This window comes from Amphiprion ocellaris, chromosome 14, assembly GCF_022539595.1.
Source record: "Amphiprion ocellaris isolate individual 3 ecotype Okinawa chromosome 14, ASM2253959v1, whole genome shotgun sequence".
NCBI classification, from domain to species: Eukaryota; Metazoa; Chordata; class Actinopteri; family Pomacentridae; genus Amphiprion; species Amphiprion ocellaris.
This window is the reverse complement of record NC_072779.1, coordinates 8182970-8209939: the sequence shown is the minus strand read 5'-3', so window position 1 is coordinate 8209939 and position 26970 is coordinate 8182970. Positions and strand designations below refer to the sequence as shown.

At 38.8% G+C, this 26970-nt stretch overlaps 2 protein-coding genes across 3 annotated transcripts; one reads left to right on the top strand and one right to left on the bottom strand.

Moving 5' to 3' along the window:
* Positions 1-132: 132 nt before the first annotated feature.
* Positions 133-13537, bottom strand: LOC111573091 (cytokine receptor common subunit gamma-like). The gene is made up of 9 exons (XM_023277073.3): positions 13400-13537; positions 5665-5822; positions 4705-4795; positions 3765-3931; positions 3421-3554; positions 3140-3305; positions 1799-1901; positions 1029-1089; positions 133-477 (listed from the first exon to the last, which is right to left on the bottom strand). Exons 2-9 carry the CDS (start codon positions 5726-5728, stop codon positions 322-324), a joined length of 942 nt encoding a protein of 313 aa, XP_023132841.1. The 5' UTR covers positions 5729-5822; positions 13400-13537; the 3' UTR covers positions 133-321.
* Positions 11826-25810, top strand: LOC111573066 (sodium/hydrogen exchanger 6-like). Of its 2 annotated transcripts, XM_055017376.1 has the most exons (17): positions 11826-12244; positions 13443-13642; positions 13901-13978; positions 14186-14262; positions 14413-14525; positions 14761-14866; positions 15679-15807; positions 16360-16501; positions 16782-16887; positions 17609-17697; positions 19925-20038; positions 20462-20573; positions 21199-21352; positions 21454-21484; positions 21595-21683; positions 22107-22212; positions 22966-25810. In XM_055017376.1, the coding sequence occupies exons 1-17, from the start codon at positions 11968-11970 to the stop codon at positions 23287-23289; spliced, it is 2247 nt and encodes a 748-aa protein (XP_054873351.1). In that variant the 5' UTR covers positions 11826-11967; the 3' UTR covers positions 23290-25810. The 2 variants fall into 2 exon arrangements, with proteins under 2 accessions (XP_054873351.1, XP_023132797.1); XM_023277029.3 differs by lacking the exon at positions 15679-15807 and having other exon boundaries at positions 11828-12244.
* Positions 25811-26970: the final 1160 nt, after the last annotated feature.

Genomic DNA, 26970 nt, shown 5'->3' with positions numbered 1-26970 from the left:
AAGTGTTTGCAAACCAAATGTTACTGTATTTTTGTTCATATAGCAGTACTTAAAAAAAAAATATATATATATATAATATATATATATATATATATATATATATATATATATATATATAAATTAAAAAAAATGCAATTCATCAGTTTTCAGATCTTTGCATTTCAAGCAGCAGATGTGTCAGACTTTTGACACAGCTGAACCCTTATTTAGACGCCTCCTAACAGAACCTTGCTGCTCCTCCTCAGGTTAGATTGTAAAGGTGGGAGATAAAAAGGCAGTAGACGGTTCTTCTGGTTCATTCGCAGAGATGGAGAAGACGAATCAGACCGTTTGGTCGGTGTTGACAGAAGAAGTGGAGCTGCCAGAGCTCTCGCTGTCAGACTGAGAGATGTTGCAGTACTCACGGACAGGGCAGGCACGCTCATTGTAGTTAGCTTTAAAACTCTCTTTCAGGCCTTTGGACGAATGAAACCAACCCTGTGAGAAAGAAAACAAAACAGAATGAAATGTGTTACTGTCACCTCACTCAATTGTACAATGCTAATTGCTCACTGCATGCATCAAATTGGAATTTAGCAACTTTCATTGCCAAATGTATTTTAGTTGCAGATCTCCACATTGTCAATAGCAAATATTCAATTTTATGGATTTCCCCCCTATTTTTAATCATAATACTCCATAGCACTCAATACTACAGCTGCTGACATTTTAAACACAATTCAGTACAGACAGATTCATGGGTCCCGGAGGATGTAAACTAATGACTTGGTGATCTTGACCTCTTCTCTAGTGCCACTCTGAGGCTCACGTGTGGTTCTGAATGTTCCATTTCAGCCTTTAGATCTGCAATTTTAATCCAGGAGTCTTACAGAGCTGCTATCATCACAGTAGACTCTCACTCTTGTCATTTAATTCTCTGAATAACTGTAGCTTTTTGACTACCATTTAATTAGCTGCAAAATAAATACAATTCTTTTGTGTGCCTGGGAATTTCAGGAGGAAGACATGGAGCCCTGGATGCCACTAACCTCGATGTCTTGAGGGATCAGCGATGGCTTGGGGATCACGGGGATGATGATGATTCTGAACCTGTATGGGAGGTAGGAACATTTTTACTCTCAGATGATCATATCAACAACAACTAATCTGCATTCACCTTTATTTACTGTAGCTCCCTAGCACTGTAATTGAGTAAATAAAGGAATGAAGAACTAATTATTTAATTATTGGTGGGCTCCACATCTTAGCTTGTGTTGTTTTTTACATGTCAAAAGATGAAAAATGCATTAAAAAAGTAAATTTTCTTCCATCATCACTTACATTTACGTCTAGTGTAAAAAATTACATCTTATAGAAAGCTCCCAGCAATTGATACCAGTGTGAATTGGTAAATAATGCAAAACAAAAAAGACAAAAGCAGGAAATAAGTCAATATTGCTCATGTTCAGGCCATACTAACTGCAACTAACACCATTCATGTAGGATAATGTTGCAGTTTAGAGAAGTAGACCCAAATGCAGGACTCAGGAAACAGGTTGCAAAAGCAAACAGCGAGTTTTAATGACTTAAGCTGCTGCAAGAGACATAAATCTGCACAGGCAGGCAAAAACACAGACTGAAGCAGAATCCAGTGTTCAGACTAAACGTACAAAGAAGAAAATGAAGCATAAGCTGAAAAGGCACGGCACAAAGAACACAGGCGAAGAACTGACACCTGAATGGGGAGGTTTATATAGACACATGAGGAAACAACTGCAACTTAAGTCCAAAACTATGACAAACAAACGGGCCAACCCACCTTTCATGGTGCAGTAATATTATGACCAGTAGGATGAGCGTGAGGGCGCCCACCACATACAACACTGGTGTCCACACAGACATAGGCGAAGGCTGATTTGTGTCTGGGAGGTGGGAAAAATAGATGGAGATTGTAACTGTTCTGTTAGTATTTTACCTCTAATGCAGGGGTGTCAAAAATGCGGCCCACGGGCCAAAACCAGCCCTCCCGCAGGTCCAATCCGGCCCCTGGGACGACTTAGTAAAGTGTAAAAATTACAGAGAAGACATTAACTGCAACTTGGAAATTTGTAAAACTATAAATTTAAAATAATTTCTTGACGACAAGTTGTTTTGATCATAAAGTAAAATACTAGACTGCTTTTTTTTGCCATTTTGTGTCTCATTTTGGTCAAATTTTGTGTTGTGTTTTTGTCTTTTTTTTTGTCTGACTTTCATCATTTGTCTCACGTTTTTGTTGGTTTGTTTCTCGCTTTTGTCATTTTGTGTTTCCTTTTTTTCTTGTTTGTGTTTTTTGTACTATTTTTGTCATTGTATGTTTAGCTTTCTTCATTGATTTGCGTATCATTTTTGTTTCTCGTTTTTGTCAATTTTTGTATCGTTTGTGTCATTTGTGTAATTTTTTGTCTCATATGTCCATTTTGTCTCACTCTGTACCTTTTTTGTCTAATTTTTTCTCTTTTTTGTTTTGTTTCGTGTTGTTTTTTGTCATTTTGTTTCTCGCTTCTGTTGTTTTGTGTCTCATTTTTGTAATATTTTGTCTTGTTTTTGTTGTTTTTTTGTCTTTTTTCAAGTAAAATACTATATCGTTCAGTTCCAGACACCAGTGACTAAATGTTTTGTGCCCTTGTAGATCCTCTGTAATCTGTAAGCTGTAATGTGAAAATGATAAACTGAGGCACAATGTTGTAAAAAATTGAATTTACTTTTCTTTACAAATTTCAGGTTGTTCACAATGTTTTGTAAAAAGATAGTTCCTTAAATGTGAACATTTTCAGAATGTACTTTTTTGCGCTAAAACAAAGAAAAATTTGGAGTTATTTGTAAGTTCTTATGCTCTGATTTTACTGGTCCAGCCCACTTGAGATCAAATTGGGATGTATGTGGCCCCTGAACTAAGATGAGTCTGACACAGACAGAAAATAAGTAATGAGGCACATTTAACCAATTTCTAGCCACATTTAAGTATTATTAATTACCACAGCAGTGCATAACCAATCACCTACATTCTTTAAGCATGTCCATACTCTAACTGTATGATGTTTTGGAAAAATGTACACTTCCATTTTCTAGTGGTTGTCTGCTGAAAGTCAGTGATTACTTCATTCTTTCACATTTTTACCTGTGCCATTGTTGGATCCCCAGACCACAGGCTCACTCCAGTCGCTCCAGAAGATAGACTGTCCACAGCTGCTATCCAATCTGCTCCGCACTCGCAGCTCATATCGGGAGGAACTGGAGGGCAAGTTGATGCAGTAGTTCTGGACCCCATCACTGACTGGAAAACGCTGGAACATAAAATAGAGATAAGAGGACAGAAAGTTGGCAAGGAAAGACAAAAAAAGAATGAAAAAGGAAGAGAAAAAGAGATTGAAACATTTTTTATTCTTTCAGATTACCTACCTGCTCCGTCCTGTCGTTTATCTTGTAGACGACTTCACTCTCCACACAGTGGGATTTAGTCTGGTTCCAGTAAAACCACAGGTTGAAATCAGATCCATTCTTCACAGTCAGGTTGCTTGGTGGATTTAACTTGACTGGAGGGTTAGGGTTAGACATTCAGTGATCAGCATACTTTCATACTTCACAGCCTTTTTAGCAAACATTGTTTTAATTTTTTTGAAAAAAGATTACAGATGTAAGTCACAGTAGGTGTGAGAATATCTCCCATTATCTCTCTGTTATTCGGTTTATTATTATGAATGGAACAGCTCAGTTTGAAGTTTTACACCAGTAAATATACATACCTTTACTTTTCAGTTCATGCGTCTTGCGAAAAGTTTCATTGCCATGTGCTAGTTTGGTGTAAAATGAGGTGAATCTTTTGGTTTCCTCATAGGGCTGGTTGCATCCCGTGTTGATTCCATTCTCTGACAGATAGGTGGCGCACTCGTTTTCGTTTTCATGATGGAACCTGTACAGAGATAACTATTCAGTCATTCACAGAAAGCAAAGTATGCAGCCATGTGAGTTGGAAATATAATAAATTACATAACAATCAAGCAATCTGCACGGCGAAGATTGATTGTTCAAGTTTTTCAAAATGACAACATTAAATAAATACAGATTCTATCATCCTCGGAACAACAATAGTTAAACGTTCTGTTAGAATAAGTTGTACTTGTCTTTTTGAAATTTTTTCTGGGATTTGTTACATTTAGGTCCAGTAATTATAAAACGTCTATGACTTAATGAAACCACAGTATCCATGTGAAAAATGAGTCATTTATAGTCAAGTGTTGAAGCAGCCTAACAGAGCAATTCCTAATGATGAATGCTATGAGGCGCTAGGATTTACCTCACACATCTGCTGATTTTCAATAAAAAAGAATTTACTTGATTGTCATTTAAAAAAAAAATCTTACTTTGTTTGTTTCCAGCCCCTATATTGCCTTCAGTAGCAATTAACATGTTAAATTAACATTTGCAATATATAAATAGAGATGAAAGAACACACACAACTGAACTGAACATGAAAACGCCTCATAAATTTCACTCGAGGAGAATTTAACACCACACTCACTGCTGACTGCAAACAAAATCAGTGCTGCATACGGGAACAGGCCTTTGATGAGAAGGACTATTATTTCTACTTTTCACTCCTTTACATTCTAAGCTATTTGATAAATTCAGAAAGACATCACAAATCAGTTTGTGGTTGAAGTTTTGTTCGGAGCTCTTACGAACCAGCTGGAGAAGGTGTAATTGACTTCTGGAGCCTCCTGTTGATTCCAGGAACAGTGAACATGTTGCAGATGCACCACCAAACAGTCCACATCTGCCAGGAACACAAGAGAGACGGACAGGATCGATTCATGATTAAAAATAAAACCAGAAACTATTAAAGGTGGATTCTGCAGGAAGATGGCTAGACTTATTTTGACTTAGTTAGCAGTTAGCATGAGCCAGATTTACCACCCATCTCGCTCCTCTATCTTCCCTAACCTTTATTCCTGAACATGTATGAGCACAAAAATGCAAAGGAAACACTTCCTGCATTTAATTTTTCATTGCACGCACAGACATAGAACAGACAGCTAGTGGACTGTGAGGAGATATTTGTTGAATCTGACAAAAGGGAACTGGAGTAAAATCCCAAATACACAATGGACCTACACAAATAGCAATAAACTACTAGCAGTGCATTCACACACATTCACGCACACACACACATAAATACAAGGAAATGGCGGCACATGACGTCTAGGGAAATTTACACCAAATGTACATAACGGAGGACATGGGGCTCTACCTTAAAATGATTAGATTTCATTCAATTTAACAATAGCAATTACCTACAATATTAAGATTTGATCATATTTTAAGGTAGTTTATGCCCCCAACTATTTCTCAGCTTCTTTCTTTTTTAAGAAAGATATGAAATATGTGGTTAAAATCACGTATACATTCTTAACATTGTGAAGTTTTTTGGTAATTATGGAATATTCTCTAATATTATACATAGTGGATTCAAATTGTGATATCTTAGTGTGAAACAATAGGATTAGATATGCCATTAAAAAAAACAACTTAAGTAGACTTAATGCTTAGACAAATCTAAATAGGCTAAAAATAGTACAAACAGTTCAATTTTATTATCTAAATTACCTATAATTTAAAAAACTTGAATAGACAGCCTTCTCTTACCTGGAGGCTTTTTGGCAAACACATGTCCGATCAGGCAGAGAAACACAAGCAGTGAAGTCGACATCGTTGGGGACAGAAACAGGATGTCAGCACTGGTGAACTTCTACTTCTACATCTGCGTGTCACTGGGCTGCTTTCGACTATCACAGACTTGTTTCCTGTCAAAAGAAAATGTCAAAGCTAGGAGTGAGTACAAGCATTATGAGGGGCTGTCACTGTAATCTGAAGAAGAACATCTTCCCTAATCTGAACAAAACATGGTGCCTCAACGAACCACAATTCAATTTAAAATTTGTAAACAGCTTTGAAATTTTAAACATTAATGGAAATTAAAAAAAAAAAAAAAACTGTCGACACATTTTTGCTGAGGCTGTTTCTTGTAAACAAGTTTAAGCAGCAACCAGGTTTTGAGTCATGAGCTTAACTCATCTTCAGTCATCTACCAGTTTGAATGTAAAAGCAGTGAAACTACAGCCAGGTCCATAAATAAAAAGGTGGAGGGCACATATAAAATGTATTGTAATTGCTGGACCGCTCACCTGATTTGGATGTAAATACCCTTAAAATAAAGCTGAAAGTCTGCAGTTGAAGCACATCTTGATGGCTTCTTTTCAAATCCAAGGCTTACTTCCAGGATATTCAGCTCTGCTTTACAATAGCACAGTACACCACAGCATGGCAACACCTGGAGGTGGGAATCATGGCCGGTTGGACCATCTCCCCGCTTGCCTTCACCATGGCCATGGAGGTGATCATTCAGGTATCTCGTTGGGTGGTCGGAGGACAGCGAATAAGACCTGGACTGAGGCTGCCGCCAGTCAGAGCCTACATGGATGACCTCAAGTCTGCACTTAAAGCACATCTTGATATCACATCTTGATTTCATTTCAAATCCATTCTGGTGGTATACATTTTGTCAATGTCCAGATATTTATGGACCTGACTGTATTTGGTGATCAAAAGGAACCTTTGGATTCATTGGATTTCCTTCTATATTATAATATTGTAAATCATTCATGTTTCTACATGAGAAGCTGAGAACACTGTTTCAACATGACACAATGTTCCTTCATTTAATTACATTTTATAAACAGCAGAAGCTGTGTAAAGCATTCAAACTTTGAGGAAAAATTTTGCCACTAAAAAGGGGAAAACCACAAAATTCAAACTTGAAACACAGAGTATTATGAGCTGACGACAGGTAAAGAAATGTATCTTCTTTCTCTTTGTCCCACTGTTACTGCATTATGGCTGTTTAATAAAAACAGTTTCACCCAAATATGTAGCTGTCTGATATGTCTCCTGATGCACAGCATGATCCCTCTGCTATGGAGTCTGTGGTTCTGCCTCATATTAAATTTAATTATTAGAATCAGATTTAAGAATACCAAGAATAGTATTGTCCAGAGCATTTTCCATTCAAAATTTCACGTGGTCACTAGAAACGTCAGATAAAATAGCGATTATCTTATATATGCTTTGCCAGTTCAGCAGTTTTAACCGTTACAATGATTAATCGGAATCTTCTTCTTTCATTTGTCAGTTCAAAAAGACACTATACTAAGACAACCGAACAGTTCATGTAGTTGAATACTGACAGTGGCTTGATTTAATGATTCCTAGTGAGGCAAAGGAATTGGAGTGGAGTAGGAAATATCTAGTTTTGTATGACAAAATATGTTCTACATTACAGAACAATTACAAAATCTCATTATCATATTTTGTTGTTATGTCAGAGTATCTATTGGAATACTTCTGACATGAAAATTGTGTGGACAATCACTTTGCAAACTGCAGAGAAACTTATGTCGTCTCTGACAGAAACAAGGCATCATGTGACATCTGATATGCATTTCTCTCTGTGTGCGCTGCTTCAAATTGAGTTTTGTGGGTTTTGTTTCGTGTCAAAGGAAACTGTTGAAAAAAAAAAGACTGACAAGTTGCATGCCTATATCTGAAGTGGGGCCTTTCATGTGCTGTGGTTTGTTGTACATGTGTTACAAAACACAGAGAAATTCCTAAATCCTCACTGCTGATGATTTAAACACATATAACTTTAATTTAGTATCCTAAATGCTACCAATCTTGCTGAACTTCTGATGCAGAATTAGCAGCACTGTAATGTATTAGTAAAATTCAATTCCAGCTGCCATGCGGACTTTACACTGATAGGAAACAAAAAGCCAGCACATGACTCCAATTCTGGCTCATTTGCTCTGGTTACCATTGAAATACAGAACTGATTTTAAGACTGTACTATTTGTCTTTAAAGTGTTTAATGGCTTATCCACAACACATTACTGATTTGCAAATCTCCATTTTCTGACCCAAGCTCAACTGCTTTTCTACGTCCCCCACGGCTCAAAATAAAGTGTGACCGTGCTTTTTCGTTTACAGCACCAAGGTTCTGCAACAATTATCCACATTAAATTCCACCATCGACAAATCTGAATCAGAATCAGTCCATTAAACCATTTGTTTCCCTTGATTTTAGTCCAGCCTAATGTTTCCCCCATCATGCTAATTTTACTCTCTTAAAAAAAACAAAAAACTTCTTTCTAACTTTGGTTCTACTTTTTTGCTTTGAATTTTATTCTTGCCAATATTTTTACCTTAGTTTGTCCTGTCCTTGTTGTTATACTATACTATCTATGCTATGCTAACTATATTAATGATACTATGCTATACTATAGTATTCTATACTAACTGTGCTATCTTATGCTAAATTATGCTATGCTATACTAACTGTACTGTACAATACTGTACTATATTAACTATACTTAACCATGCTATGCTATGATATACTATACAAACTATACTTAACTATGATATGCTATAGTATACTATACAAACTATACTTTGCTATGCTATGCTATACTATACTGTTCTACACTAACTATACTATACTATTTTTCCTTTTTTTGTCTTTATATACTCTATATTTTAAGTTCTGTTCTTTATTTCTTTTAGTCATGTATATTTGAATTGTTCATCCTTTGTAATGGAAAGCACTTTGGGTCAGTCTCTGTTGTTTTGAAAGTGCTGGAAGTGTCCTAAGTTAAATAATTTTAACTTAACCTTTAACTTAACTTGACATTTGATCTCTGTGACCACAATCAGCTGATCCTGTTTAATTTCTGATGAATTGGACGGGTTTTTTTTGTGTGTGTACCTGCGACTTGTGATCTTATCGCTCTTTTTCCTGTTTTCACTATGAAAATGCAGACATTTTTGTACGTGCTGTACTGTCTCTGTGCAGCCATGGTCAACAAAATCTTGCAGCTGTATTTTGATCAGGTGTGGAAAAAAGTACATGTTTAAGAGCAATACTTACTTGGAATATGTTAGAATAATTTATTACTCCATTTTTCTGTTTCTGACAGTGATGACATACTACCTTAGTCAGATCCAAAACAGTCACATCCATGTTATAAGTGAGACCAGAAATCTACTTTTAAATCAATACAAAGACAATCTATATAAGTATTACTCAAGCATTATTAGATCTTTACTGAAATATCCAAAGAGGAGTTGAAAGCTGTTTTGTCTCCTCAGCGATGATCTTACATTTGTCAAATAATATCTTTTATCTTTTGACCTTATTTTATGAGGTTGGATTGCTGTACTGAATGGACTGAATGTGTTGAATGGAAATATTCCTGTCTACTGTAAATCCAAAGCCTAGAGATTGAAGACCATGTAAGTTTATTATCTGATAAACAAGTCCGTTGAATGCTTCATACATAGCCAAGTTGAAACTTCTAAAGGAGTCATATGCTTTAGTCCTGGAAGTGAGCTTTGACAGGTTTGACACTGGTGTATTGTTCGGATTCTAACAGTAAACATTGCCAACAACAGTTAGTTTGGGTTGTTTCAGTTTTCACCTGAAACCAGTGTTACAAGTGTGAGCAGTCTGGCTGCTTAACAACCGCACGCAGGGGACAGAAGATGCGGAAAATGTGGAGGAAACCACAACTTATCACATGTCAAGCTGAGAACATCAAGTGCTGTAACTACGGTGAAAACTATGTTTTCTTCCAGAGAGTGTGAGCATTACACCTCAAGGACTTAAAGAAAGTGCTGTAAACAAAGTGACAGGATTAGAGGAACCAAACAGGCCAACTTTAACTGATGCATCCTCGTCACTGCCAACAGCTAAAGAGACAGAAAGACATATAACAGACATACTGGCATTCCTTACATTTATGACAGATGTGTTATAGAAACCAAACCAGAAGACTGCACATCATTAGAGTAGATGCTGCAAGAAAAAAAAAACATTGAGGAGGACAAAGGAAGTGTACAGGCAAGAGGAGATTAGGGTGAGGAGGGCAGTCATATGCTCAGACTCAGCCTCAGTTCTAATGACAACAACTCTGGGGCACAACCAGACCTTGAGGTGGAGCTGTTGGTTCTATTGTATTGTTCTGAAAAGGTTGGAGGTTCAACGGGTTTGCTTTGGGTACGAACCTGTGCTGAGGTAGAAGGGAAAGAGGCAGGTGGTTGCTAAAAGAGCACTGAAGTGAAACATTGATCTCAGTATAACTGATCTATCCAACTGCAGGGACATGGGGAAATAAAAAAGAGGGGCCGTCATTATTTCTCAGTACATGAGTGTAAAGACAGAGCATCACTATCCAGGCAGTAAGAGAACGGACATTGATATTATGACCTGATTAAGAGTGGGACAGTGTAGATTAGCTTGAGATCTAGTGAAGATGGACAAGCATGAAGATGGAGTGCGTGGACCCTGCAGAAAACATCAAACTGTTAAACATCTACCGTACTTTCCGGACTATAAGCTGCTACTTTTTTCTCACGCTTTGAACCCTGCGGCTTATACAACGATGCGGCTAACGTATAGACTTTTACGGGCGAGCTTCATTCCGTCAATACATTTAACCTGGTCACAGTGGACCAACGAAACTGTTCAAACTAAATCAAACGCACTCACACTAAATTCTTCAGATCAGTCATTTTGCGCTTCATGCGCACACCCTCATCATGGAAAACACACGAAGAAATGCATATGACGCAGCTTTTAAGTTAAAGGCAATCGATCTGCCTGTCGAAGAAGGACGAGGACTGCTGCACGTAAGCTTGGCATTAATGAATCCATGGTGAGACGTTGGAGTCGTCAGCGTGAACTGACTCAATGTGTTTTACTGTCGTGTTACTGCCGTGTTACAGGCACTGTTTGGGGAAAAATAAGCATTTATTTAATTAAAAGTAAAAAAAAAATCTTTCTGTGTAAATATCTCATGTTACAACGACACCTGCGGCTTGTAGTCAGTTGCGGCTTATATAAGTACAAAACTTTTTTCTTTTTAAATTTAGTGTGTGCGGCTTATATTCAGGTGTGCTCTATAGTCCGGAAATTACGGTACTTATATATCGTAGCAATTTTTTAAAAACAGAGAGCACAGTCATACACATTATTGTTACAGACAGCAGCTATGTGCAGCTCTGATTCAAGAATCAGTAAAATACCGTTAAAGCAGCCTTTGAGTTAATCAGTGCAACGGAAACATACATTAAAAAAAATCAACATTAAAATCTGGATTATAGTTTTTTGTTGTTGCCGTTTTTAATGCTGTGAATTAATGCAGTCTTTCTGGATAATAGCTGCAGTCCAGGGGAATTAAATTGACTGTAATGCTCTTTAAAACTTGTGCTTCATGCTCAATAATATGTTGATACAGGGCAGGTTTCTTTCAAACACATAAAATGTATGCTGAACAAAAATCTAATATTTTATTAATATTATGACTGTAAAAACTGGTTGGGGGATTTCACAGTTGCAAGTCGCACAAACAGGGATTTCCCTTGTGTGGAGGGGGACCGCTAATGAGCTGAGGATAGTCTAACCCTGACGTTTATTTCATTAGCTTCAGACTGGAAATCTACACCGACACACTGCAGCTACTGCGCAGTCTGAAAAATTGACCAATAAGGATATTGAACTATAGCAATACATAAATATCCTGTCATATTTCAGTATAAGACTGACTATTGTGAGTAGGAGGGTATGAGCCTTGTAAATATCTAATAATTCATTCAAATCAACACTTCATACCAGTTAATGGCGGCAATTCACCGATTAGTGTCGCTGTTTGTCCCAGATTTCACTTCCTCGCTGCAACCAGCCACGGAGCGTCTTTTATTTTGAAAACACGCGGCTGTGTTTTGATAACGGCTGGGGAAGAAGCTGTCATTTACGCTCCTCGGGCCGATTTCTGGTCCGAGAGCTGCAGTTTCCTCAGCTAAACCGACACAAGTGTAACTGCTTCACCCGAGGCCACCATGGGATTTACACTGAGACGCTTTCTTGGTGTTAAACCGTCGAAAGCGCCCCTGCTGCTGCCTTTCCTGCTCACACTGCTGCTCGTCGGGAGCCGAAGCGAAAGCGACCCGATGGACAACGTCGCAACAGAGAGGATGGCTGAGGAGAGCCACCGACAGGACAGTGCCAACCTGCTCATATTCATCATGCTCCTGACGCTCACCATTTTAACCATATGGCTCTTCAAACACCGCAGGTTTAGGTTCCTGCACGAAACGGGACTAGCTATGATCTATGGTAAGGACGGCGCCGTTAGCTAGCAGCCAGTTTAACTTAACTCGTAATGCTAGCTAACCATGAAGCCGTCCGTTAGCTCCTTAAACTGAACCAGTAAGCTCATTTGACAGGTTGTTTTCACACGTGGCAGCACACAGGTGTTCATATGCAACACAGTAATAACATTGTTATTGTAATATCAATAACCTGTAGCGTATGCATTAAATAATAATAACTGCATTGTGGTCCTCACATTATCTCCTTGTGTCAGCTTCACAACACAATACAGTGCAAGGTTATATTAGTACCATGGAAATGGTTTGGTAATGTACTGTTGTTACAGTAATTAGTAAAACTTAATTAGCTAAGTACACAGTGTGCAGTGAGATGCTCTGATGGACCAGCTGATTAGAAAGGACACAGTAGAGATTTCACTTTTCCCCTAACCGACTGCTTAGCATAAAGCAATCTGGTATTACAAGTTATCTGAAAATGGATGTTTACATATGCAAACGCGCTGATTTGCATTAAATTCAGCAACAGAAATCTCAACATTGTATGAAGCCAGCTTAGCATGTGTTATTTCTTTTTGTTGACATATTAGAGTCAATGGTTTTATATCTTTCCATAAATAAGGAAACACTGTACCCAGACAGAAAAAAAAATCCCACCTTGTATTTATAAATAAAATGTTTCTGCAAATCAGGCTGTGAATGATATATGAACAAGACCCTCAGTAAAAAAAAAAAAAAGTCAGAATATTGATGGTTATAAAACCAGAAGTTTTGTGCATGCAAGTGCTACTGAAGTGCAGATTTATGGCTCAGGATATGTGGAAAACTTCCTTTAAAGATACATATTGTAATTGAAATCTACAAACGTAAACACGCAAAGTGCTGTAAAATAGCCAATCACCAAAAATGCACTGATGTTTACGTTGCATTAGTTTGAAAGAAGATATGTTAATGAAGCAAAATATCCCAAAATCTCAAAACAGACCAATGCATGAAAAAAATATGATCCTTTTAAGAAAACGAATATGCTCCAGTTATTATTTGTTTCCTTTAAGGTCCCCGTCTCATTAAAATATGTAGCACACACAAATGATTCCATTGTTTTAAATAGAAACACCCTAAATCCCTGCACAAAGGACAGTTACTTCAAATCCTTGCCTACCTTCTTTGCCTTCACCTCCTGTCTTTTCTTCTCCTCCCTGAAGGCCTGTTGGTGGGTGTGATCCTGCGGTTTGGCATCCATGTGCCCCAAAGCACGAGCGACGTGATCCTCAGCTGCGCCGTCAACGCCAGTCCTGCTACTCTGCTGGTCAGCGTGTCGGGGCGCTTCTACGAGTACACGCTGAAGGGGGAGGTCAGCCGTGGCAAAGGTCACCAAGTGCAGGACGACGAGATGCTAAGAAAGGCAAGGAGACGAGTGGAGAGTGGAAGGGGTTGTTTTTGATGCACCCCAGAAAATAGGTCTTTTACTTTGATAAGTCACTTTTTTCTCTCAGATTCTGTGATTAAATACAACTGAGTTTTGCCTGTGTGACTGTATACTTTGAGCACCTTGTAAACTTTTTCTAGAGTCTAAAGATAGTTGGAAAGGTGTGTCAAGTTCAACAAGTGGGTAGTTCACTACTTGTAAAAAAGTGTGGAACTGACTTACTGCTGTCTTCAGGTAACTTTTGATCCTGAGGTGTTTTTCAACATTTTGCTGCCTCCCATCATCTTCCATGCGGGTTACAGTCTGAAAAGGGTAAGATGGTCAAACATAGATTAACATACACTTTTCACAAATGCTGAGGTTTTTATATAATGTACATAATATTAAATATAAAAGAGGTTAATGTGTAAAATAGATTTCCATCCTGGGCAGGTAGAGGTTTAATTATTCTGCATGTGATTTTTTTTTTATGATTCTGGTTATTCCGTTTTAATAAACCTGCGCCCTGGTCTTTCTCAGAGACATTTCTTCAGAAACATTGGCTCCATCCTGGCCTATGCTTTCATGGGAACAGTCATATCCTGCTTTGTTATTGGGTAAGTCAGTTGGTCATCTCTAAACTGAAACTACCTGCTACTCCTTAATTAAAGTAAATGAATAACAGACTGAAGATTTTACCAGTTTGTTGAATTGCCAAGTGTTGCCAGTGTCTTACATGACATGTGCACATCCCTCTTTCCTCCCAGACTGATCATGTACGGCTTTGTGTCCTTCATGAAAGTTGTGGGCCAGCTCGGGGGGGATTTTTACTTCACTGACTGCCTCTTCTTTGGGGCCATCGTTTCAGCAACAGACCCTGGTAGGTAGTAGCATAATAGCTTCCAGCACCTATATCCATTAACAGACAAGAAGATAGGTTTTTGATTTTCACCTTGACTGTAAGATTTTCACTTCTGCATGTAAGAATAATTATTATGGAAGCAGCATTCCAGTTATTAGACAGTCTGTTTGAGGGCTTTCTGTGCTCCTGTCCTGCTTTACAGTTTGTGTTTGTCTTATGCTCTTAAGTGTTTTTTTCCTCCTGTGTGTCTCAGTGACAGTTCTGGCTATCTTCAATGAACTAAAAGTAGACGTTGACCTGTATGCTTTACTGTTTGGGGAGAGTGTCCTCAATGATGCTGTGGCCATCGTCCTCTCCTCGTAAGTATCGACTACATGGTCCAGAAGCATACCTTTACATAGCCTATTTAGTGACAGTTTTACGTTTCTTTTTCGTCAAGTTAACAGCAGCTCATGTTGAGGGATAAGGTCACTGTTTTTCAAGCCTGTCTCTAAAACATATGCCCTTTTTAGGAGTTATTAGTTGCTGTAATCTTGCACTCTGTTCATACGAGCAGCAAAGAGAGGCCTTCCTGTGTTGAGCAGAAGTGATAGGTGATAAAGTTCTCCGACCCTGCTTTTTGCAAAAATGCATTCTTCAGTTGAGGAAACTCACCTAAGGTTACAAGCAGTCAAAGTTCGACAAATCAGCTGGGTGTTTTTTCAAAGCTACTTATATTTGGTGCAAAATTCAGCTTTTGGTTTTCCTAAACATTGTTTATTTACTGAATTACTGCTAAATAATAGAAAAAAGAGGGAATTTTGTAATCAAAAAGACTCATTTTAGCAGATACTTTTGACTCTTTTTAAGCCTTACATTGGTTCTAGTTAAACTTTAAGGACTGTGGATTTTATTCTTCATCTCTTAAATTGGAATTGCATCAGGAAGGGATCTTTTAACGGATAAGGGAAGCAATTACAGCAGCCACTAACTCTTGAAATCGGTGTAATTTGTAGTTCTAAGCTAATGACCCGCACTGTGATGGGTTTAATTGTGGCAAACTCAGCTTTTTGTGTTATACATTGCACATGACTGGACATTCATCATACTAACATCAATCCCTGTCATTTCACTGCTTGCCTTTCTCCATCCGTCTGTGTCATTCATCGCCTGCCTGTACGTATGTATGCAGTGTTCTCCTACGCTTGGAAAAGCAGAGTAGGCAGGGGGCCGGAGCTGTGCGCTCCACAGGAGATGATGAACCAATCTGGCCCAAGGGGGTGGAGGAATGGCTGGGAGAAAACCAGACATTGACTCCTCGGTTGGGTGGATTGTCGCCGTTTGTAGTTTTAGAACCTCTCAGCTGATGCGATGCAGATGTTTTTATTTAGAATGTAGACTCGAACCACCACCTGATAGGATGATCATCATCCTTCCCTACACCCCCAGTCACTGCAGCCCTTTCATATCCATTCCTTGTATCATTTTTATTTGTCTTTATGTTCTGTTGACCCTGCAAATGACCACAAAATGTGTCATTTTTATTAAGATTTTGGTCATAAATTACTGTTGAATATTAAGTAAATGGGTCTGAAAGATGCAGTTAGAATTAAGCATGCAAGACATCCTCTGTTTTTATAACCAACTCCAGTCTGCTTGTTACATCTTTGTGACTGTTTTTAAAGTCACTAGACTTCCTCTAGCACCTGGCTTATCTTGGATTTGGGCTGATGCCTGACTTTATCTTTAAAATCTTTCTGTTTTCACGTGAGCATGTGTTTGACCACTTTCCCTTCCTGGGTTCTTAGTAAGTGCCTATTTCCTTTTTTCTGTGTAAGTATCTTTATTCACATGCACTCTCTCTTCCCTCCAGCTCCATTGTGGCGTACCAGCCTGCAGGTGACAACAGCCACAGTTTCGAAGCCATGGCCATGTTGAAATCTTTTGGCATCTTCCTGGGCGTCTTCAGTGGATCTTTTGCTCTTGGAGTGGCTACCGGAGTCATGACTGCTTTCATATCCTCTCACCTTCTGCTTGTCATTACATAATGTCTGTATTTATATTTACAGGTGTGAGTAGGAGGAACAGAATACCAACACAGGGTTCAAAACAGTCGTCCTACTTTTAACGTACTGTTTAAAAACTGCGGCCTGAATTTTATCCACATCTATTTGCTTTCTTCTCTCCTTTGATTGTCACATTTTACGACAGCTTCAGCTTCTATTGTCACTTGAACTGCAGATTGACTGAATGTGCCGCCTCTTGTTTTGCTTCTTGACTTTCATTTTTCCTCACGTGACCAAGTTTACTAAGCTGAGAGACTTCCCCTTGCTGGAGACGGCTCTCTTTTTCCTGATGTCCTGGAGCACCTTTCTGCTGGCTGAGGCCTGCGGGTTCACAGGTAACCTGCATCCACCACTCACAAATGCAGTTTAAACAGCACAAATTGTAACTTTGTGGTTGGCTTTTTGTAAAATATGCAATTCATTTAATGACATTTTTGTCATTAGATATTTTCTGGTAAAATATTTACTGTGATCTTTTAGCCAGCACCCACATAGCTACAGTTGCAACTTCACTTGAAAATGATGACACTGTTCTTAATACACTAACAAAGGATGAATCATTCACACCAGCGCAAATTAAATCATCCAGCACAAGCTACACGACTACATGGGAGTCAGATAATGCTGGTTTATCAGATTTTATTTAACTCAGATGTGGTATTCTCTTGAACAATGAGAATAGACAAGGACACAGGTTTTTTTCTTACTTGCTCATACAACTAATTATCCATCCATCCATTGTCACATCGAAGAACAGTGTAATCTGTCTCTTGGTACTTTCTGGCCTTTCTACTCTGTCTGTGGCTCTATGATCAGCTCTCAAGATAGTTGCTTCTTAGTTAAGACTCCAAAGAAGACTCAGTATTTTTCCAAAACTGTACTCAATCTTGTTACAGTTTGTGGGAATACACTACAATGAAGGGGTATTTTAACCAGCCCATGTCATCAGATTGACTTTACTCGATTGCTTTGGACCGCCATTTCACCCTACCTTTACCTTTCAAGTCTATTTTAATGTGTTTTACTGATGGGAAATGAATCTGTGTGTATTTTCAGGTGTAGTAGCTGTGCTGTTCTGTGGAATCACTCAGGCTCACTACACCTTCAACAATCTCTCACCCGAATCTCAGGACAGGACCAAACAGGTACCATGCTTTTTTTTGTTTTTAACTTGATCCTTTTGTCTCTACTTCTTTTTAAACTGATTTTGTCAAGACCAACACTGCAACTAGTGGTCCTAATGCAGCTATGTTTTAGATTATGTATTAATTAAGCATGGAACAGAATTTGAAAAAGAAAATTACAAGACCAATGCCGAGAAAGAAAATTCGTAGAAGAGAGGACGTTTCAATACATCTGTGCAACCCTTAGTTATATTTTTGATGAGTTGCAGGAAGTTCTGAGAAATCTTCAATCAGATATCATTTATACTGTGAAGCAGAGAGATGACAAACCTGATGACTGCAGATCCCATAAACACAGATCTGTGTCATTTGAGTGCAGTAGAACATAGAGGTCATTTAATAACATCAGCGACTGGAGGCACATGGAGAATAAATAACAGTGACTGCACTCAGAGCTAATATCTGATCTTTTTTCACATATTATTTTATGATAACGCTTGATAGTTTGAGGATGTTAGTTCAACACAGCACAGTGTTTTGTAGTAGCTTGCGTAGGATCTGAATGACAAGAAACTTGTGGTCAACTGCTTCAGCAGCAACAGCAAGATTGAAGTGAAAGATAGACATGTTTCTGTCATAACTCCAAGAAAAAACTGTGATAAATTGATCTGAAATGATTTTTTATTAAGATAATATACATGCAAGAGATGTTGCTCTATCTGGAAGCACAATGTGCTCTCAGCTACACTCAGTACATCTGCTGATACGGTTCAAGTCTTGTTTAGAAGTTAGTGGAAGTGTATTTTGAAGATTTTAGGCATAATACAAATTAAATGAGTAAACTGAGAGCAGATGCTGGCAAAATGAACACTCATTAACTCATCACAATTTTCAATTTAAATAAGATGTGACAAGATTCTGCCGGTCAGTGCCAGCACTTGACTGTGTATCTGGTTTAACATGCGCTGTAACTATAGATTTATAGATTGAACTGTAAATATATTTACACATTGTTAGTTCTACAGGCTCTGTGATTTAATAAACTAAAATTTAAATCAAATAATAATACTGCATTAAACTGCCAAGTCTCTGCCTCAGTTTGAGTAGATTTCCATCAGTTAAGGAAGAATGTGTAAGTTATAGGTGACCAAATATGCAAGTAATGATCATAACTAGGCTCAAAAAAGCAGAAATAGAGAGCTATGAAACACTGTTAGTTTGACAGAGTCAAAAGTGGTTTACAGAAAAAAAGGTCCACAAAGGAAAATAGGAAATTACTTGTTATAGTAAAGAGGAGGAGTCTTTTAAATAAGCGGTAAATCATTTACATATTGAAGAAAAATCGCTTTATGACTCTGCAGCAAGAATTATCTCCAGGATGTAGGTGTTTATGATTACTTATCAACAGTTAAAAGACTTTATGATCTGAACCTCAGAGTGCAAAAACCTGGTAAGATTCAAAAAGAAAAAGGCAGTTAGTAAAAACAAAGAAAAAGAATAGAGTTCACTGCTGACAGAAGCAGCAGGATGAAAACAGACACCCCCAAGATGCAAGAGCAAAAAGTTGGCTATAGTGAAGGTCTAGAGGAGCGACGATACAAAGCATGTGGTGATGTCTATGAGCCAAATACGTAAGGAAGTCATTGGATGAAAAGGATTGTTCACAAATATTAAATATTACAACTTTCTCCTAATGTGTATCAGAAATTCTTTTTTTTTAAAAATCTAAATTCATTTTCCTCTAAGCGTAAAGCCACATGTGTTGAATGGGTTACATCTCCAACACAGTTGTTTATATTCTGGTGTAAATCTCCTCAAATGAAAGTTGTCCCGTTAATGTAGTATCCATTATGTTTTTTTCACTATGAATTGGTTGCCTGAAGAGCCTGAAGAACAGAAAACATGTAACTTTACAAACATTTATGGTCTAACCTGAGTATGACTGTATGGTAAACATGACTGAATGATACATTTTTGTCAGTGTTAGCTATCTTCTGGTAGTAAAAATGTTTTTTTTTTTAAATGTATATGCATTAAAAAATGAATGAACAATTGTCTTTTTAAATCTAAAAGAAATATGGCTCACTATTTGTCACTTTATTTGAATATAGGTCTTGCCTGAATTCTGGTTCCTCATTACTATTTCGTCCTATCATCAAAAGCTTCAAATGCTTAAATTAACAGTGTAAAATAGCAGGAACTGGAGACACAAGTAATGATGACTGTTTGCTTTTCTGTTCCTGATCAGTTGTTTGAGCTGCTGAACTTCCTGGCAGAAAACTTCATCTTCTCCTACATGGGCCTGACGCTCTTCTCCTTCCAGTCACACGTCTTCAACCCTTTGTTCATTATTGGAGCCTTTGTATCCTTTACTTTATCTATGCTACTGCCCACAACAACAAATCAAGGCCTTTCTGGTGTATCTGGAGACGACTGGTGTTGTGATGAGGAATTTTTTTGCCTGTAACCACCTGTTCTTCTAGATTCTTGAAGATGTAATTAAAAATACTAGTATATTTTTAAAAATACAATCATGTCCTGACACTAATATGACATTTGCTACTGCCAGCATCAGTATTAATGACTGAAAATGTATTCAGTGTCCAGTAACAACAGTACAAGCAAATAGAAACTGAGAACACATTTAAAAGAAAGATTAGTCAGCCATGAGATGGAGTTTCCGCGCTGCCACGTACCCACCATTACTTTCCATTCCTGTCTGCCTGCACTGGTTTATCATTATTATTTAACTGTGTTGCCTCCTTAACCTTTCGGTATCGCGTAGGTGGCTGTATTTATTGGCAGGGCTGCAAACATCTACCCCTTGTCCTTCCTCCTCAACCTGGGCCGCAAGAACAAGATCGGATCCAACTTTCAGCACGTTATGATGTTTGCAGGTACATAATAGATCAGCTCAGGCACAAACCCAAGACCTGGTTCCATTAAAATAAACCGTCAGGAGACTTGAGCGGCTCCTGGAGTTTAAAAAAAGGCACCAGCCTAGATAATGTGCAGACACAGTGTCCTTGCAGACCAAACAGCACTCTTTCTGCGATGCAGTACTGCTATGAATAACAGCCCACACGTCAGCAGACATTTACCGCTGAAATAGGCTAATAATAGAAATCCCCGACATGTTTCTGTACACTGTTGTTTCTTTGTGTCAATTCTCCACCTGCAGTCATGCAGAAAATTGTAATCATTCTTTAATGTGTTTTAAAAGACTTTTAAATATAACTGATTGGAGTTTTTACATATGACGACAACCAGAGTGGAAAAAAGCACCCAAATTAGCAGACTGTGCATAAACTTAGCAAGAAATACCTGTAGTAGTCTGGAAATTGTTAACCCAAGAACAACAACATTAAGTTAGGCTGAACATGTTTAGGGGCTTTTCTTGGGTTAATGATGAATGGAAAAAATGTACGCCGCCTCAGTCTAAGTCTCACAACTGTTTTTTTCCATCAATTTAGAAGACGTTACACTGAATTAAACCAAATTTTACTCTTCTGTGTCCTCCAGGTCTGCGTGGGGCGATGACCTTTGCCCTTTCTATTCGAGACACAGCGACCTACGCCCGTCAGATGATGTTTTCAACCACCCTCCTGATTGTTTTCTTCACTGTCTGGATCTGTGGAGGGGGCACTATGCCCATGCTGTCCTTTATGAGCATACCGTAAGGCTATATATGGGTTTCTATGCATTTATCTCTCTGTATGTATGCGTTTCATCGCCTCTGCCGGACTTCTTTAACTCTTGCTGCCTTTTCTGTTTTAGAGTGGGAGTGGATTCTGATCAAGAACACTCTGTAAGTGATTGTATTTGATTATGTGTAGTTTTCAAGCGCCTTATTAATTTGCCTTCCCTATGCAAAAATTCAAATACACAGTAAATCATTGACAATCTCTTGTTGGGCAGAGTTCAGCCGTGTTGGATGGGTCACAGCGGAGGAACACCAAACACGAGAGCGCCTGGCCTTTCAGGATCTGGTATAACTTTGACCACAAGTATCCTTGGAGCTATGGGTCACATTCTGACGTCATGTCTTCAGAAGAGGGGATGCTGAGATCAGTTTTCAACACAAGAGGGGGCTGTTTACAAACCATACGACGCTGTGTTTCTGTACAGGTTTACAGATAAAGCACAATCCCTCTTTTTTTTAAAAATCTTGGTTTATATATATTTCATATTTAACACAGGAGTTTTTTTATGTTATTTTTTTGTACTCTTTAGTCCATGTGTTTAAGTTTCATGAAAAGGTACTGATAAAGTTCACATAGTATTTTCCATCAAACATAATATTCTTCCAGGTAGTGTCAGGGGGAAAGCCCTGTTGAATTGTTATGGTGAGATTTTACTACAGACTGATGAAGTAACTGAAACTAAGTGTGTTTCAGTGGTTTAGTCCTTGACAGATGCTTGTTCACCAGCTACCTGAAACCCCTGCTGACCCACAGTGGTCCTCCTCTGACTGCTACCCTGCCTGCTTGTTGTGGACCTCTGGCACGATGCCTCACCAGCCCACAGGCCTATGAGGTTTGGTTGTTGTTTATTAAAATGTCACTCTATTAAAAGCCTGATGAGAGACTTCTAGACTTTAGATATTTAGTGATATGTCATTCTTGAGATTGACGTTTTTGTATTTTCTTGCCAAGTCTTACCTTAATTATACACTTGTTTTTAAAAAATACCTCAAAACACAATTACAGTGGTCCCTTGTCTCTAGCAGGGGTTACGTTCCAGACGAAGCGAAAATCTGTGAAGTAGCGACCATATTTATTTTATTATTCATATATATTTTAAGGCTTTATTTTTAATAATTTTTAAAAAATATTGTTTTCAATTTTTTTAGGCTAGAAAATGCATATTTTACCGCAAAATTTTTTAAAATAACGTAGCAAACGCAGAGCCGGTCGCTATGGCTGAACTGTTGTGCTGCAATGCATCATGGGAGTTCGGGGTGTCGGGGGTTTAAATGTCATTATTGTAGTTCATGTTAGTGTTACAGTGATTTCAGTGTTTGTGTGGATTAGTCAGCCTAGTTAGTTGTGTTGTGTTGTCAGGACCGTGAGTGTGAAGTGTGTTTGATGATGTCCTGACATATTTTCTATCATGCTGCTCTCTGTGTGTGTCAAAATGAAGGCAAATGCCAGTTGCAGTGTGTAAAAGGCAGATATTCTTTCTCTAGCTTTGTTCTCCAACGCTGCTCGCCACAGTAGTAAATGTATAAAAATACCTATACACCTTTTTATTTGTATGCTTTTCTTATTTCTTCTCTCCACTCACCAGAATGAAGGCCAGCTCCACGACGACGACTCTGACTTCATCCTGAATGATGCCAGCGTGAGCTCCATGTACGCCGACGTCACCGTCAGCACGGACGCATCCGGATCGCGCACCATCAACCCCAAGCGGTCCTCCGCCGCCAGCGCCGGGGGCGGCCCGTTCGACGAAGGTCTGGATCACGAGCTCGCCACGGCGGAACATGAAGTGGCGATCCGGGGCACACGCCTGGTCCTGCCCATGGACGACCCGGTGGAGCCCCCGACCACCGTCACCCTGCCGCCACCACCATCCCCGCCACGCTCCGAACCTCGCAGACACAGACTGTGAGAGAGATTTGCACTGTCAGGAGACGTGGTTTGTTGTTCTCAAGTTCAAAAATCACACACGATCCCAGTTGATTTCACAGCAAAATGAATCGTTTTAATTAATGTGTTTGGATTTTTGAACAAACTGCTTTTATGGTATGAGTTCTATTTACGTCTCATGTTGACGGGACCACTTCTCTGTCTAACATGCTGTTTTAAAATTGTGTCAGCTTTTACCAACTTGAGATGTGATTGATTTACCTCCCCATTTAGGTGGATTTTGAATGTGAATAATGCACTACATGTAACTTAAGGAACTTTAAATCAAGACCATCTCAAGTTTATAGGCTACTTCAAATCATATGAGATGCACATTTAGCCACTACTAAGGAGGCTAAAAATGGGACTTTGCTCCTACGTTTGTACTACTGTGGTGATATGCCAGTACTCTTTAAAAGCCCCAGCTCCTTCTAGGTGTGTGGGTCGACCCATAGAACAGCTGTATATGCAGTTTACCTTTCTCTCTGTGGTGGTGGAGTTCCTACTGGCGACAGTTTCTTTATTTGTCCAGCTTCCTACAGGTACTGAAGATCACAATCACCCTGAAATCTTTAACATTCAGCACTGTTTAAAAGCATTTACAGTACCATTGCATTACTAACTTCACTAACAAAGATTGTTTGACTTGACCTCAAGTTATCTTACTCTCCATCCCGTATGTTTGCCTCTCTTTCAGAGTTCATTAGTGTAGGAGGTTTAAGGAGGAGAACCGGGTATTGTGATTATGAAAGTAGGAAGCAAATGAGCAGACAGGAGCCGTACAAATATTTTCTACTGTAAGATTATCGGTAGACACTGATAGATCAAAAGAACAACACACTAAAAACTGCTTCCACAACACTTTCCGGAAGCATCTTCACACTGATTTTTAGCGCTGCCTGACTCTTCTGCAGTCGTTTTACTCATTGATTTATTTATTTAACAAAAATTGATTTATTTATACACTGATTTATGTAGTTTATTTATTATTTATTTATTGTTGTGTAGTGTGGCATTCACGGCTGCACGGTGGTGTGTTTTTTTTTCTTTTTAAATAAAAAAAACAAAACACTACGACTTTTCCCATAAGGTACATTGTACAGTAAGGAAGTCACAGGGGAGGTGGATATTCATTCCAGGAGTTTGTGTGCATGTTAACAAAAAATATCTCCTTCCCGTACTGTAGCAGATGCTTCTACTTTACAGCTGGAAACTAGAGCTTCCCTGTGTGTGTTATACAGTAACTGTATGTGTGTGTATGTATGTGTGTGTGGCTGATCTGGCCAAATGTGGTTATTAGGGCTAATGTTTGTTTCCAGGTTTTCTGCCACCATCTGGTTGAATCTTCTTTAAAAAAAAACAAACAAAAAAAAGTAACTGCCGTGTCTTTGTGATGTTTATCATCAAAGATAACTGAGGGCTGGCTGAACTGTTTTGAATAAAAGTGCCTATTCAGAAACTCGATTACTTAATGTAGATTTGTACATATTTTGATTTGCTAATGTGCAGTAAGACATCTTTTTGGTTTTTATATGCCATGAAACCTTTAAATGTTGAATATTTCCAGTGCTCCCAGTATAAATAGGCCATGAGATGACTGCCTGTGGTGTAACTATCTGTGCATTCAATGGTGGAGACCCCAAAAGAGTGCAAACTAAAATATTGTGCTTTATAGACAATAACACTGATATTTTGTCAGGTCTAAACATTTTTGTGAGCAGTGTACTTATGGAAAACATGTACTTTATCAAAAGGTATATGTAACATTTCAAAATGAAATAGTATTTAGTAGCTGAATTTGAATTTGAGAGGCAAAGGAAAGGTACTAGGAGGATGTCTCTGACTTACTGATACGGTGTTGAGCTCGTCTGTTCTGTTCTGGCCTCAGTAAGAGATACTTTGCACTTAGATATCTCCTTTGTTAACTGAGACCCTGTTTGTCTTGATTTCTGCTGAGCAGGCCTGTCTAATACAGTGACTTTTAGGACTGAGTTGAAAGTTGATTTCTAGTCAAAAATGATATCAGATATGAAAATGTTTGTTTTTAATTGTGTCAAGCTGCACATGAGTTGTCTTTTTGATCTTCAAGCAGTATTCTTAATATGAGGTTTGAGTTTCTTGCATATTCATCCAGAGATGTGGACATGCATCTGTGTCCTTTGATTTTTCATTTCTGGTTTAACTGATATTTGAACAATAAAACAAAACCCATACTTTGATTTATATGACAGTTTTGAAGACACTGTTGTAATCAACCACATTTAAGACTAAAGATCTGAAAATGTTCCATGATGTTTCTACTGATTGTGGAAACCTTATTTGTGAAAAGTATTCCTGCAATAGGTCCATAAGTGAATGTTTTTAAAATGTTGAGGGAAAAATAATCTCTGATGAAATCGATTATTTTTTTTTTCCCCTGTGTAGTTCTGAAGTTTAACAGTGTGTCTTCAGTCTGACATCTTGCGAGTGTACTGAAAGAAAATAAAAACACCTTTTGAAACTGACACAGACTTGGTCTTTGTCATGTTTTTCATGTGCTGGTTTTTCCTCGAGGACATTGTCACTTTACTGCAAGTTAGCTTTTCTATGTGCAGACTATCTTTAAAGACACAATATATACTGATGAGGATGCAGTGATAACACCTTTAGGAATACTTTGGGATATTAAGGGATTATGTGACTTCAAAAGGAGTTTTAATGTTTACAGGTGTAACACGTCAGATGAACTCCCTACCAAACAATTTCTTGGTATAGTCTGGCCCCAGTGTATGCCCAATCCGGTTCATAGAGTGTCCTGGTCAAGGCCTGGCTATACCCCCCTAGTCCAGATTATACCTCCTTGTAAATTTCATAAGCCTGTATTTCAATTTCCAGTCTCTTTGCAGCATCAGTTTTAAAAGTAAACGATCAACGTCACATGGGGAAGGACAAGAGAATAGAGGCAAACATTTCTTCCATTAATTGCTTAGTTTATGTTTGTTTACGTTTATGACGTCCTCCCAAGCCTGGCAAACCTGCACACCTGGGGCTTGGTAGAGACTCCCGAGTGCAAGTTGTGCCAGAAAAGGGGCTCCCTGGAGCACCTCTCGAGCAGCTACTCAAAAGTGCTAGGGGAGGGGCAGTACCGCTGGCGCCACAACCAAGTATTAAAGGCTTTGGTGGACTCCATCTAAACAGCAATCCAGCACAGCAAGACCCAGGCAGCCCCCAAACAGTCAATCATTTTCATCAGAGCGGGGCAGAAGACAACATCACCAGCCTAGCTCTACAGGGGGCTCCTGACCACTGCTCATGACTGGCAGTTTCAAGTCGACCTTGGAAGATAGCTAAGGTTCCCAGCCATCATCACAACCACTTCACTCCACCCAGACGTGGTACTAACTAGTCCACCAGTTCCAGGATAACCAGCAAGTGGTCCTGTTGTGAGCTGGTCGAGGTCGGGTGCCGAGGCTTCGCTGGCCATTCACTTATATGAACCCTCAAACTCCTTGGAGTAAAAGAACTGCAATCGAAGAGAGCCATCAGGAACATCTCAGAGGCTGCAAAGCAGGCCTTACGGTGGCTGTGGATCCTTAGGGGGGATCCATGGAGCAACTCACCACTCGAACACAAGCTGGGGACTGATCACCCCCGGCTGGGTTGCCTGGGCGAGGGTGTATGAAGA